Source organism: Vanellus vanellus (assembly GCF_965231255.1).
Source record: "Vanellus vanellus genome assembly, chromosome: 1".
In the NCBI taxonomy this organism is placed as follows: Eukaryota; Metazoa; Chordata; class Aves; order Charadriiformes; family Charadriidae; genus Vanellus; species Vanellus vanellus.
The window spans coordinates 142,018,280-142,032,047 of record NC_138905.1 but is presented as its reverse complement, the minus strand read 5'-3'; the positions used below and the strand labels follow the sequence as shown (position 1 = coordinate 142,032,047).

General features: G+C 36.7%; 1 protein-coding gene across 1 annotated transcript in view; it reads left to right on the top strand.

The window, feature by feature from the left end:
* Positions 1 to 328: 328 nt before the first annotated feature.
* The window catches only part of STS (steroid sulfatase), a gene marked incomplete at its 5' end in the record, with an annotated part of 88,540 nt that continues 75,100 nt past the window's right edge, over positions 329 to 13,768 (top strand). Inside the window, 5 exons of the mRNA XM_082493137.1 lie at positions 329 to 420; positions 2,605 to 2,757; positions 4,527 to 4,648; positions 7,198 to 7,320; positions 13,056 to 13,479. Of these exons, the coding sequence (XP_082349263.1) occupies positions 329 to 420; positions 2,605 to 2,757; positions 4,527 to 4,648; positions 7,198 to 7,320; positions 13,056 to 13,479 (914 nt within the window). The remainder of the gene's footprint in view (positions 421 to 2,604; positions 2,758 to 4,526; positions 4,649 to 7,197; positions 7,321 to 13,055; positions 13,480 to 13,768) is intronic.

The following is a 13,768-nucleotide window of genomic DNA, read 5'->3' as shown; positions in this document are numbered from 1 at the left end:
AAGTTCTTTGTTCATTACAGGCTAAAGACCTCACACGTATTCAGAAAGACTACTCTCCATAGTTCCATACCTTCTAATTAAAACACAAGATGTTTCGCTTGGACCAGTTGAATTAAACCTTGGAATTAGTGTTTGTGAAACTTGAAAAACAGCTAGCTTTGTGCCTTTAAAATGGTGGTATTATTAGTGGCAGAAATATATATTTCTAGGTTTTATTCAGGCAATGTGAAGCCTACAGCAAAACTGAGGGCATTCAGTAATTCTGTGAAATAAATGTGCAGGTCCTGTGAGCATCCATGCAACTCTGTGTACCATGTCACCAACATATATGTCACCCTTTTCAACACCCCTGTTGCCATGGACCTTGAGACCCTCTCAGTCTGAAGAGTGGAGTAGGAACATCAGATATGGCAGCACGTTGTTCCTATCCCGTGGGCGCAGTGTGTTAGCTGTTCTCGTGCGAGGCGTGGGAAGCAATTCACGCCCGTTTATCCTTTCAGGGAAGAAATATAGATCTACTGCACAGATTTAAAGTCTGCACTGTGGCAGGTGCTACACAGCTTTATTAGTATGGTAATTTGATGAAGGTTGGTTAGATGCATCCCACCAAGCAGAACTGTGTTTAGTATTTTAGTCTTAAAGTTTGTGTATGTGTTTTCCATGTCTGATACGAAGTAGATTGCTTCCCATGAAGTGAACCAGGTAACGATGAGTTGCCGCAGTGATAAGGCTGGCATCTTTAGGTGTTGTCACCTGAAGTCATAACCAGAGCTGTTGTGATCAAAGTGAGGTCAATGGGTTTTAAAGTGTATGTTAAGCAGTAAAAATCAGCAAATATACTTCTTAGTGTTTTATCTGTATGTGAACAAGCACTAAAAGAGTCAAAAACCTCTTTGCACCTATAGTTTCTGACAGAATGGCAATAATGAAAGTTGGAAAACAGAAGTCCCAGTCTGTCTTGGTTGATCCCCACTATCTTCATGTCTTCTCACTTGTGTCAGTCCCGAGTCTTATCTTCATAATCTCTTCTTTCCAATCAGTTCCCTTCAGCTTCCTTAGTCATAAATCCTCATCAATTTCATCCCAGACACTCCTAGTTCTCTCACCTCATTCCTCAATTTGTTCTCCTGTCCACTGTCATACTATCCCTTCCAGTTTCTTAAACCCTCTACCATTTCTCCTCCTTTCAACCTGCAAATCTCACTCCAGCTGGGTCTGAAGCTCCCCTTCTTGCTCTTTATTCAAGTCAGTTCAAGTTCTTCCAGTTCTGACTACCTCCTCTTGTCTACAGGTACTTTTACCCACCACACCTCACTAATTTATGAATCTCTGTCCCTTGATGTCTAGTCTCTTTGTACCAGCTCTTCCAGTTCTGGCTTCTTTATCTTCTCTCCATTTACTTTTATCTGCCATAACTCACTGACTTACAAGTTCTTTTCTTTCTTGACCTGCTGTCCCCATTCTCTCTGGCAATCCTCATTTCTGGTTCCTTTTCCTACCCTTTCACTTTCAAAATTCTACATCAGCCTTGGTTTTCTCTGCTTTCCTTCTTGTCCCAGCATAATCCAGAGTGCAGGTATGACTCATGCCACATCTGCATTTGCAAAAAGCTACCTGCATGCAGAAAAGATAGAAGTATTACTAGGGGCAAGAGAGACAAAGTCTTTGTTCTTTTTTGGTGTATATACCTGGCACAGTCCACCACAGCTTAGAGGCACTCAATTTCAGCCAGACCATAGTAAATGCAGTTTAAAACAGAGCTATGACAAGTCCATGTTTAGGTAAAATTACACTTATAGCATGCACATCCACAAATAAACTGTGCTTTTATCATAAAACCACGTGATGGTATGTAGTATTGTGTACAATATGTTCTTCTCGTTTTAAGTTGTATATATCATGACCATTGTTTGTAGAACATTGTGATATGATATCAAATATTTTTACATAATTTTGCTATAGGCCCTGATATTTAAAACATTTGTGAAGATCTTTTTCTTAAACATTCCTTTCAATAATTTGGCAGTGCATTTCATTATCCCCTTTGTCATAATAGTTATTCTTGTCAACAAACTTGAACAACATTTTTTTTTCCTTTACTGAAGAGAAATTCAGTCATTTAATTCAGTAGCAGAATTGATTAACTTTTTTTCTGCAATGAACCTTGGAAATTTTGATCCTAAATGATTTCAGTTTCTGTGTTCCTCAAGTCACATTTATACCCAAAGGAAAAAAAAAAAAACACCCTTATTTGCACTCATGATTTACTGCTGGGTAGTGCATCTTTGTATGCAAAAGTATTGTCACTGATGTTTCACTAATTCTTTGTTCATTGTTATTTAAAGGCTTCATCTGTGTAAAACTGTGGAAGAAAAGATTAGCTATATAATAAAAGATGCATTTTTATTTTTAAAAAATATGACAGAGAAAATACTGTAAAAAAACCCACCCTTATAAGAAAAAAAGGCAAATAAAAATATACAATCTAATTTTCTCTTCTACTATACAATCCAGGGCAATAATAGGTCTAAGTTAAATTAACAGTCAACTTTTAAAAAAAGCGCTCTTTATGTATTATATTTTCCACTTCTTCTTACATACCAGGAAGAAGATGAGACTCCTTTTATTTCTAATAATTTGCCAGTGTGCCATAAACAGTGTCAATACCCACCATGTTTCAAATCCCAATGTCATTTTACTGATGGCTGATGATCTTGGTATTGGAGACCTGGGATGTTACGGGAACAGAACCTTAAGGTATGATGATATATTTGGGGGAGTCATAGCTTTATTTACTTTTTTTTTATTTACTTATTTTATATTGAGGTTTTTTTAGATTTTAGGTTTTTAGATGTGTAAAATTAAAAACCCCAAAACATTCAGACGTTTGATTCGGTTAACCAAAGTTAATAACCTTTCCAGAGAATAAAATATTTTATCTTTGTTTTCTTTTCTTAACAAGAAAAAAAGACTTATCGATGTATTTATCCTGCTGAAAAGTTGCATCATAAACAGACAATTGAGCAACAAACCAAATAAAGGTAGGTCTAGAGGAGCAAAGTATAATCAGCAATTTTCTTTCAAAATATACATGATGCTAACACTATGAATTAAGCATATTTTTAAGCACATGTGATTTGAGACAAGCTTGTCACTAACCAATTGGAAATAAAGTGCTGATTTTTTTCCTTCATTTTCCTTTATGCTGTAGTCCATAAATTCATTAAAACAAATGTTAATATACCTGAATAATTCAGCAGTGTTCCCCAGTATGATCCTTACTACCAGCTTAGGTATGATGGATGTGTAAACAGCACAAGTTGCACCTAGTCTTTGTGTTTCAGTGGTGCAAAGTCTTTCATCAAGTAAAATAAAATATTCAGGCTGAAAGCACTGTCCTGTCAAATGTTAAATACCCTTGTTCCTGCTAAAGTTAGTTGGAAGGAAAAACTTCTCGTAACTCAAACTCAACAAAAATGACTCAAGTTACAGCTTCTAGTTTTAAACAGGAAAAAAAGTTTATACAACACCGATGCTTGGATCACTCCCCTCCTAAGGAACAGAACTGCTCCAGGAACTATGTTCTCTGATGTGACGATTCAGAATTAGATCTTTGGAGTATGAAGAAATTTTGTCATACTGCTTGTTATCAATAGGTGATATTAGAGATAGCAAAGTAGTCTGTTGGAAAGTTAACGTTTCTGACTGTGCAGACTTAGATGATGGGAGGACCACTGTGCCTCAAGGTCACGGTCATTAATCTCCCAGGTCAGGGACCTACTAGAGCATACCGCAGCTCCTGGCCAGTCTGCATTCCTAGTTTGCTTTCTGCAGTACCAAGGGCACAGAATTTCTTCCTGCAGGAACCAATTTTCACGTGCATGATGAGCCGGGTCACAGACAAGTTTCCCACGCAGACACAGAAACTTGGGTATGCTCCTGGATCGAATACTGCAGACATAGTCATGTCAGACATGTAAACATTGCTAATATGGAGCCTAGCACAGTCATGACCTTTTGAATCTCTGAATAACTGATACCACCACACAACATTACCCCTAGCCAAAAAAATTTTGCTGGGGAATGAGAGAAGTGACACCAAGCAGGGAGTAAGGAAGCACAACCTTTCTCCAGTCTCTCCTCCCCCCATTGCTGAAGCAGAAAGGCCATGTGAGTAGCAAAGTTACAGTTCTGGGTCAAGGAATGCACTGAAAAATATGCAATACAACACGTCCAGGTGTCACGGTTTGGTACTGGCCATGAAGAGTAGATGAAAGTGCGGAAAAAGGTTTTTGGCACAATGCTGCAGTCTCTCAGTTCACTGTTGACACCTAATTTAAAAATATTTGACACAATAGTATTTGGAATTGCAACACCACCATGGTTTTGATAATTTGCATACAGTAAGTCTCAACTTGATTTTCCTGACAGTTTTTGCCTCGGATGCCTTGATCTCACTGTGCCCATTTACAAATAATCATCTTTGTGTATTCTTTTATTTTTTTCTCCTGCACATATTTTTCTAGAACCCCTAATATTGACAGGATTGCAGAGGAAGGAGTGACTCTTACTCAGCATATAGCGGCATCTCCACTTTGTACTCCAAGCAGGGCAGCTTTCCTGACGGGGCGATATCCTATCAGATCAGGTAAAATCCCACTACTTTATATATGAAGATCATCTTTTATTTGCAGTAAACTTTATGCATTTTTTTTCTCTGGCCTTCCTTGAGATCTTTATCATTACCGGGTTAGGTACGGATTTCAGTGACTAATCAAGGTCATTAGAGTTGGTCAGCATTTGAAATCTTCCATATATATGGGAAATTCTCACATGTCAGAAGTGTTAACACAAAAATAAAGCTTTTTTTATTGAGCAAAGTGTTTTTTAAACATACCAAGGAAAGAATCTGATTGCGGTTATTTAATGGAAGGTGCAGCCAAATTCCATCGACTTCCTCCACTGTCCAGTGTGCTCTGCCTGCCTCCCCAGTTGTGTTCAGGCTGTTCCCAGGATGTTGGTGGGCATCCTGAGAGTTGAGTATCACAGAGATGCATCTAGAAAGATGCAATGGACGAATCCAGTGTAAAACCTTCTGCTCAGACGTTTCTGTTTCTAGAAAACCTTTTGGTTTAGGCAAAAAGTTATTTTTTCAGAGGAGGGGTTGAAGGACAGGTCATTAAGGTATTCCAGCAGCCCTTAAAGCTGGGAAGAAGAGAGCAAAAAATCTCCCTCTTCTAAGTATTTTTGTTGCATATCTACCCATACACAGTGTTAAGTATCCTATGAATACGTGCATTTAATAGCTTTTCTTACTTTTAAAGCACCTGATCCAAAGCCCGTTTGAATCAGTAAAGATCCAGTCTGTTTATTTTAGTGTGCTGGGACTGAGCCCCTCAGTGCTTAGCCATACAACTTTAACATTCCCTTAACATCATTTTTAGCAAGGATCATTATACATTAATCAGATCACTTGTTCATTAGTGATAAAACATCCTGTCCTTGCTTCTGGGAATGAAAGCAAGGCAAGACTCTGGAGCCTACTTGATACGTTTGTGCTCATTCAAATCAGGTAACAAGCTCCTGCAAAAGTGCCAGCTAATATAACTTGCTAAATTTTCCATTACATTCAGCTGCAAAGGAAAATTTTATATACCTGTTACAGTTATATTGCTATTAATATTTACTGTAGGTAAAGCCACAGGTCACTTTCCATTATGATCCTTGTTCTTATTTCTGAAAAATTTGCATTTGGACTGATTTCTTTCTTAACTGGTTTGCTCTCAATCATACCTAATCATCTCCATATAGGTGCAAAAATTGAACTTTGTCATAACTAAATTATGAAATTGCTAAATATGAACTACTACCAAACATCAGTGAAGAACTAGTAAAAGAATATTATAGAAAATACTAGAATCAAGATGTGAAAAAAAAAAAAATGTTCCAAAATGCAGTGTTCAATGAGACACAAACTCAGAGAAAGGTAACTATGAAAAAATAAAATCATGGTTATGTACTTTCATTCTGGTAACTTAATGGAATTATACTGATTTCAGTTACAAGAGATCAATGTACATAAATATAAATAAATATGTAATAAATAAAGTATAGATATGTATAGGTGACTGAAACTGCCTAAACTGTTGATCAATAAAGCTAGCTGTGGTGAAAAACTGAAGTCAACATTTGAAGGGTAGGTTGAGCTTTCTTTAATAAACCAGTCTAACGAGTCTTTTTCTCATCTAACCACAAGGGATACCTGAGGGAAGATTCTGGTTGTCTACATCAGTCATGTAACTTTGGCATTGCAATCATCCAGTTGCATAATTCAGACTTCCTGGAGATACATCTGCGCAGATTTGCATAGATAGCCTCTGTTATGTCTATCTATAGTCGGAGCCAGCTCTCATCTGGAATGCTAGTAATCTAATTTTCATGAACCTGAACTCTCAAGTTCCTCATCCTGAGAGTAGTTTATAAGCTCAAGTTTGTGTTCCTCAGACTCTAAGTACATGCAAATTTCTGTGTCTTATTTAGATGTTGTCTTGTTATCTGATACCCAATGCTGCTTTAATCCATTTTGTGTACATTGAATCACGTGTCTTCATGCCATTGGAGCACCGGTCCTCTCCCATCAAAGCTGAGTGCCCTAGCCACTCTTTTTCCCAAATCAGACTCTCTCTTGCTTTTTTTTTGACCTCATGATATTTACATGCCCAGATGGAAGACTGCCCTACTTCAACTCCCGTCTCTCACATAACCTTAAAGGCTTGTTGAAAACCATGTATGAGGAAAGTGGAAGTTCTGAGAGTAGAATTTGGGAGTAATCTTGCTCAGTCCTCTGCTCTATTCCTTCCCCGTGTACATGAAAAATAAATTATGCAAGCTCAACTTCTTTCAGGTATGCTGTATCTCAGAACATCTACAGAAGGGGCTACAGCTCTTTATGTGACGGCTGGCACCACAGTTAAAAGCAGATTTTTTTTTTTACTACTTCTCAATTTCTAGTGTCCATACAGAAAAGACATTGCTCAGCTAAATGGGTGATTGTATCTGCCACTTGCAACGTTTAGTGTCTGGTGGTAATATGTCATTTAAGTAGTGCCACCTAAATCAAAAAAGTACATGCAGAAAGAATGTATGGAAATTTTTTCACTATATTATCCAAGTCTCATTAATTTTCATTGTATTTAGGAATGGCTGCCTTCTCACGAGTTGGTGTCTTCTTATTTTCTGCCTCTTCTGGGGGACTTCCTTCTGAAGAAATAACTTTTTCTGAACTCCTGAAGCAGAGAGGTTATGCAACAGCTCTAATAGGTAAAACTGCATAGATACACAGCATTATTTTTCATTCATTTCAATCAAAAGAACATTAGCTTTCCATATAGGCTATTAAGGGTCTGCATTAAGCTTTTTACCCTCACAGCATAATGAGTTTATTTTTCTGGCACAAAGCTGAGCACATTCCCATACATATGTGAAACACTAATCAGGTACATATGTCTAATTCATTTGTGTAGTTACAGTCTCATTGTGCACGGTACTGGAGCAACATGATGAATAAATTGAAAATTAGTCAAGCTCTTAAAAAGTTTTGAGTGTAAGTAGGAGTTTCGTTACAACAGATACAATGAGGGATCGTTCGCAGGGTACAAGTCAGCACAGTGGTGGGATTCATTTCACCAGTTTTCAAGTATCCATAAAGTAGATGAGGTAGTGCCTGGTGTATCCGTCTGGATTCTCTTCTTAGTCATCAGACAGAAATGGGTGTTTCTAGGAAATTAGTCTCATCCAGCGATAGATGTTTAATATAAAAATGTGTTTCTCTCTCATTATAAAGATAGTTCAGACAACTAACTGTATCATAAATACCCAGTGATGGGTAAAAGGAATCCCACCAGGTGAATATTAAACGTAACTGGAATGAATATGAGAAAGGTATAGCATTTAAATAATGTGATTTTTTTTTCCTAATTTGACCACTGACTTATACCACACTGCATATGTTTTAGAAGATTTTTGTGAAATACAACTTCATGTATATTACATAATACATAATACTTTATGTATATTACATAATATACATTTCTGTATGGGAAACATGTTTAGAGAACATCACACTGGAATTTTACTATATTCTTTTAGAAGCTCGATGCACCCAATTTGATTTTAAAATGTAACAAAAGCTTGCAATTTAGGGTGTAATTTTTGTTTAAAAATCAGGCTGTTTAGCAAGGCGAACAATTCACACCACTGTTCAAAAAATATCCTGTATTGTGTAGGTAACCAGTGTTGATGTTCCTAATTAAAAAATCCTACTTGGCTATACCCCAGTCTTAGAAAGTATAAAATATCTTCATGTCTTAGAGATTCAAAACAGAGAACAAGAAAATCTTAATAGAAGTATATGAAGTGCAGGTGGATTTGAACCGTAGTGCAAAAGCCCCATTCATAATTTGTCATTTTCATCATGGAGTTAATTCCTATTGCTCCATATTCAATTAAAGACTGCAAAAAATCATTTTTCTGTTTGTAATAAGTACTGTAATACAAATACTCATTTTCTGGGGCTGACCTAGTTAATGTTCTTTTTTTAACTACTTTCACTGCAACATGACAGCTTGCCACTTAGATCTCCAGAAGTTATCTCCATGATGCTTAATGAACAATTCTTCCAAGTAGCCTGAATGATAGCTATGAAACCATAAGATGTAATATTACCATATCCTTAGAGTATAATGAAGGCTTCCAAAAATCAAGAAGTGCATTAAAATTAAGGGTAAAGTATATGTAAATGACAAAAAGAAAAATTATGTAGATTTGAAGACTAGACAGACAGACTCTGATTCCCAGCCAGCCCATTTGCTGCCTCTGCTGGTATTCTTATCACATCATATTGGTCTAGGTCAGGGAGTCTTTGCTTGGTTCAGTCTAACTCAGCAGTTCCCAAACAATTAATTGTCAAATCCTGTACTGGTGATGGATTGGCATAAGGGTAATTTGAAGCCCTTCAGTTCCTCAAGCTTGTACTGTCACTTTTTTTTTTTTTCTCCAAGTTTCTCTCCTCTTTACTCTGTAAGGACATCTTTTTCTTTGCTAAATGCATTTTCCTATCTTTTTTATTTTTTTTCCCTTTTCTGAATATATGATTCCTCTTTCCTGATACGTCCCTAATTATATTTTAGATATAAAGCTATTTTATGTATACACTTTTTTACCTCACTGTTTTTCCCTTGTGACACAAAGAAGGTGACATCCAATAGATCTGACAGGAAGAGATGCAGTCAGAAGATCTGCAACAAAACTAAGTTTTCTCGAAAAAGGCAGCTGCATAGAATATGTAATGTTCCACTGGATAAGTATCCAGGAAAGTAGCAAGAAATGTTGATGTTTTGTAGGAAATAGCTATTCATAATGCAAAAATTCCCCTAAAAGTACATGGGTATCATTTTAACTACTGCTATACTCAATTACAGTTCAGTAAAGGTCAACTTTTTCCCATTACTGTTATCCAGTGTGTTGTCTGGCATCCAGGGAAGTTTAAAATCCACCTGTATAGCTTATCTACAAAGTTTAAAATACTAATCGCTAAATTGGGACTGGTACCTTTCCTCCAGAATGAAGTGTTGTAGTATTTGGATGCACCATCACAGTAGTGAGAAATACAAGATTGGCTGAGTCTATGAAGTAGGATTAATAGAACAGTTATTAGTAGAACCAATTAAAATCTGACCATATTAATAATAGATGGATTTATGCTTTACATTATTATTGCTATGTATATCTTATATAAATATATTTCTTTGAGCACATAAAATATTTTTTTGCATCTTGCTCCACATCTTGCATTTTACCATTTATCTGAAGAGCACAAAACCACACCAAAGGAAATATATCCGTATATATAACTCAGTCTTCAGATTGCTTCTTTTTTAACTGTCTGAGGGAAAAGCAGAAGGGAAACATGGATTTTTGCATCCTTTCCAGCATTCTGGGTTCCGAAAAACTGAGTTCCAAACGAAGTTTTTTGGCTGAATAAGACTTGCCTCTTATTTCCACTTACCTTTCATTGCATTGCTTTTGCACTGCAGAAATCTTAATTGTGGCCAAAAGGGAGGGAAAAAAGATGAGGTCTCAAACTATTAAGGTACTCATAATTTACAATTAGCAGCATAAACTTCACTCAAAAGCTTGGTAGAATCTGCTACAAGGCATATGATGGTTCTGTGAAGTGTCCATATACGAAGCTTCACTTGGCAAAGAGGTGAGAGCATTTTGCACCGCTCTGAGATTCAGAAGGGCCCCAGAGCATAAAGCACATTACAATAATCTGTTGAAATGGTAGCTCAGGGCAGGGGTTATTGTCACAAGGAATGAAACAAAACTTGTGTTGTGGCCCCAGTCATCGCTTGGTTTTTCAGAGTAGAGCAGGATCTATCAAATCCCTCTACCTCATCAGCCATTTGAGAGCAGCAATTGTGTCTTTCAGTCGCAGCTGACGACATAATTTTAACCAGTGCTTCTGTTGCTTTTCCCAACTAACCTGCTCTCTGATTTGTTTGGCTTAAGTTGCTTCTGAACAAATCTTTTTTTGAGGCCCAAGTTCATCTTGACATTGAACAATTTGTTGTGCTTGCTGAAACCCTTTCGATAAAAATAGATCCTATTTTTTTCCCCTGTCCTAATTTCTTGTTGCAAGATTCTTCTGCCCTGGCTTGCAATGTCTAGTTTTATTGAGATCCAGTTTAAACAAAGTTCTTTATGTCATAATAAATGACCTTGAAAGTATATTTAATTTCTTTGGGTTTCTTTTTCATCTTTTTTTACTGAAATATAGGTACTTTGAGATTGACAAATAACAGCAAAAAAATAAAAATTAAAGCTTTAAGATCATTTATATTCACAATTATAAGCCTCTACCTTTATTTCAGTTATTTAACTTGATGAGAGTTATTTCATGCTCACCTTGCTACACATCTGCCTTTATGATTGTTCCGTAAAGACAGTCATGTAAACCTAAGAGAATGCATTGAAGCATTTATTTTCCAAAATCTGTGTCTGTGCTTGCCGGGAATGAAATTCAAAGTTGCAGTCTTAGCTGGTCCTTTATGGCACCACTATAACATCTAAAAATTCAGTACAGTGCTGAACAGCATTGCTGTTTTTGTAATCGGACACGATAGTGTTCACCGGACCATGTCAAAAGTAGTGAGTAGAGTCATTCTGCCTGCGGAAAGCAGAATATTGCCTCAGGTAAGGGGCCATCTGACAGTAACGGGGAAAACTTCTGATGGGCTTAGAAAGCTGTAGAGGCCTCCATTTCACTGGCACATAAGCAGACCTGAAAATGCTTTGATACCTGCTTCTGTGATATACAGAAGATATTTCTAACCTAAGACAGTCCAGAGACATATGAGGAGAACTGGACTAAGCATTCAATTAGGCTCAAGATTTCTGTGGTATTTTTCTTCACCTTTGCTGACAGGTGAACTTAGGCACATGATGTTCCCATCCCATACCTTAGTTCTGTCCTTTGTGAAAGAGAAATAATGATATCAAGCCCATTTGCTTGGTTGTATTTAAAAAAAAATCAGAACTAACCCCCAACTTCGCCCTCTTTGGTACTGCAATACCCACAGTTATCATTGCCAAAGGCAGAAGTGCAGGAAGGATATGCTGCTCTTCTAGACCCAGGAGATGCTCGGGACTGTCTGCATCAGGACTCTGTATTACAGATGTGTAAAAACCGGGATGGTTAAGGAAAGGGGAAAATTCTATACATGCTTTCTTTCTTGCACTTCCTGCCATGTCTGTCCCGAAGGGTCTAGAAAAAATATTTCAAATTTATTTGAGCTAGGTTATGGGGTTGAGGACTTATTGGGTTTGTGATTTTTTTTATTTATTTCTTTCAAGATTAAAACCCCTGAATTACTCTGATCATGTTTAGGTATTTGATTCAGAAAAAATAAATAAAATTAGGCCCAGCAATATATATTATCATCTATTTTGTCCAGGGTGACATGTTTTGTCAAATATTCAACACATTTCCATGCTGAGACCAAAGAGCATAACTCAAGCCATAATTTATGTCAATAAGCTCAGCTGAATTTGAATATATTTTTTTAATTATGCATTTGAATTTAAATAACAGCTACCAAACAGTTAGGTCTGTTGCACTAAGCTATGCATAAGCATATGGTAAAGGGTTGTACCTGAGTCATAGAATGAATTATCTAGATATTTACTGTAATCAGCATGAACATAGATTATGCTACTATAAGGCAAATCAGACACACTGTTTTCGTGTGTCAGTCAGTGTCCAACATTATTGCAGAATTAAAATGGTTTCCTAGTGAGACAAAATGCTGTGAGAGATAGTATTTGGTGGTAATTTACTTGTTACTGTTTCTTTTTTTATTTATATATATGAAATATATATAGATAAAAATAATCTCCCTCACTATGTACATATATATAGTGATAGAGATTGGCAATTTCAGAGATTTTGCAATCATTTAGATAATAAATGCCTTGGTAATTTCACTATTCTTGATTTATTTCCTGTTTGTTACCGTGTTGTTGTTTGGTGTTTTTTTAATACTAGTCAATTATGAATGATTTCCAAGAAAAAAATCAGAAAGGATATTTCAATAAGTCCACGTTGGCGCTTCCTAAGAAAGCAGTAGATGCTACTAAACAGTGTTTTCTTATGACTACTTAACTACACACGCACAAAGGCTTCATTTTCAAAGTTAACTGTCTGTCAGGGCTCTGTTGCTCTTCAGTGACCTGCTAGCCCACTCAGAATTTAATGGTCTCCATCAGGAGCTGTGCCAAACGATTTCTAACTAAAATGAAGAGGCAGACGCGAAACAAAGTCTTTGATGAAGGCATAAAGAAAGATTAGATGATAGAAAATCGGCATGCACACAATAAACGCTGGGGGTGGGGGGATATCAGTCAGGTAGTGACAGTTTCGTGTTTGGAGTAGCACACATTATAAGTCGGATGATTTAACTACAAAAATACTCCCTGTCCTTTTCTCTTTGTAGGAAAGTGGCATCTTGGGATGAACTGTGAAAGCAGTAATGACTTCTGTCACCACCCCCTCAGTCACGGATTTGATTACTTTTATGGGCTTACTGTGACCAATTTTAGAGACTGCAAACCTGGCCAAGGCAGCGTATTTTTAAAAGGGGTTCAGAAATCCCTTGTCATCCCAATCCAAATCGCTGGAGTCACTCTGGTCTCTTTGGCAATAGCACAGTACATTGGCCTCCTCAAAGTACCTTTCCAAGCACTGGGTTACTGCTTGTTAATAACGGCTATTTCACTTGCAGTTTTGATCTTTTTCTTTTATCATTTTCGACACCTGAACTGCTTCTTAATGAGGGACCATCAGATTATCCAGCAACCACTATCCTATGAGAACCTTACTCAGAGACTGACAAAGGAAGCCATGCAGTTTATAGGAAGGTAGGTTTCTGACTGTGCTCTAAGTTAATACTGGCATTTCACAGTGACGATGCTTCTGAAAAAGTAGAAAAATAATGTGAAATGGTGGGCGTGAGGAATATGTAATTATATATTATCATCGTTTTTTCCTTTAAAAAATGACTGAATTTAATATTTTTTGTAAAAGTGACTTTTTTGTATAGGGTATGTAATTATTTTCTCCATAAAAATTAAAACCTATCTATGTTTGCATGCTTCAGAAAAAAAAATTAAAAACATCTAACTTTTTTAGGAATTTCATTCTTGAGAA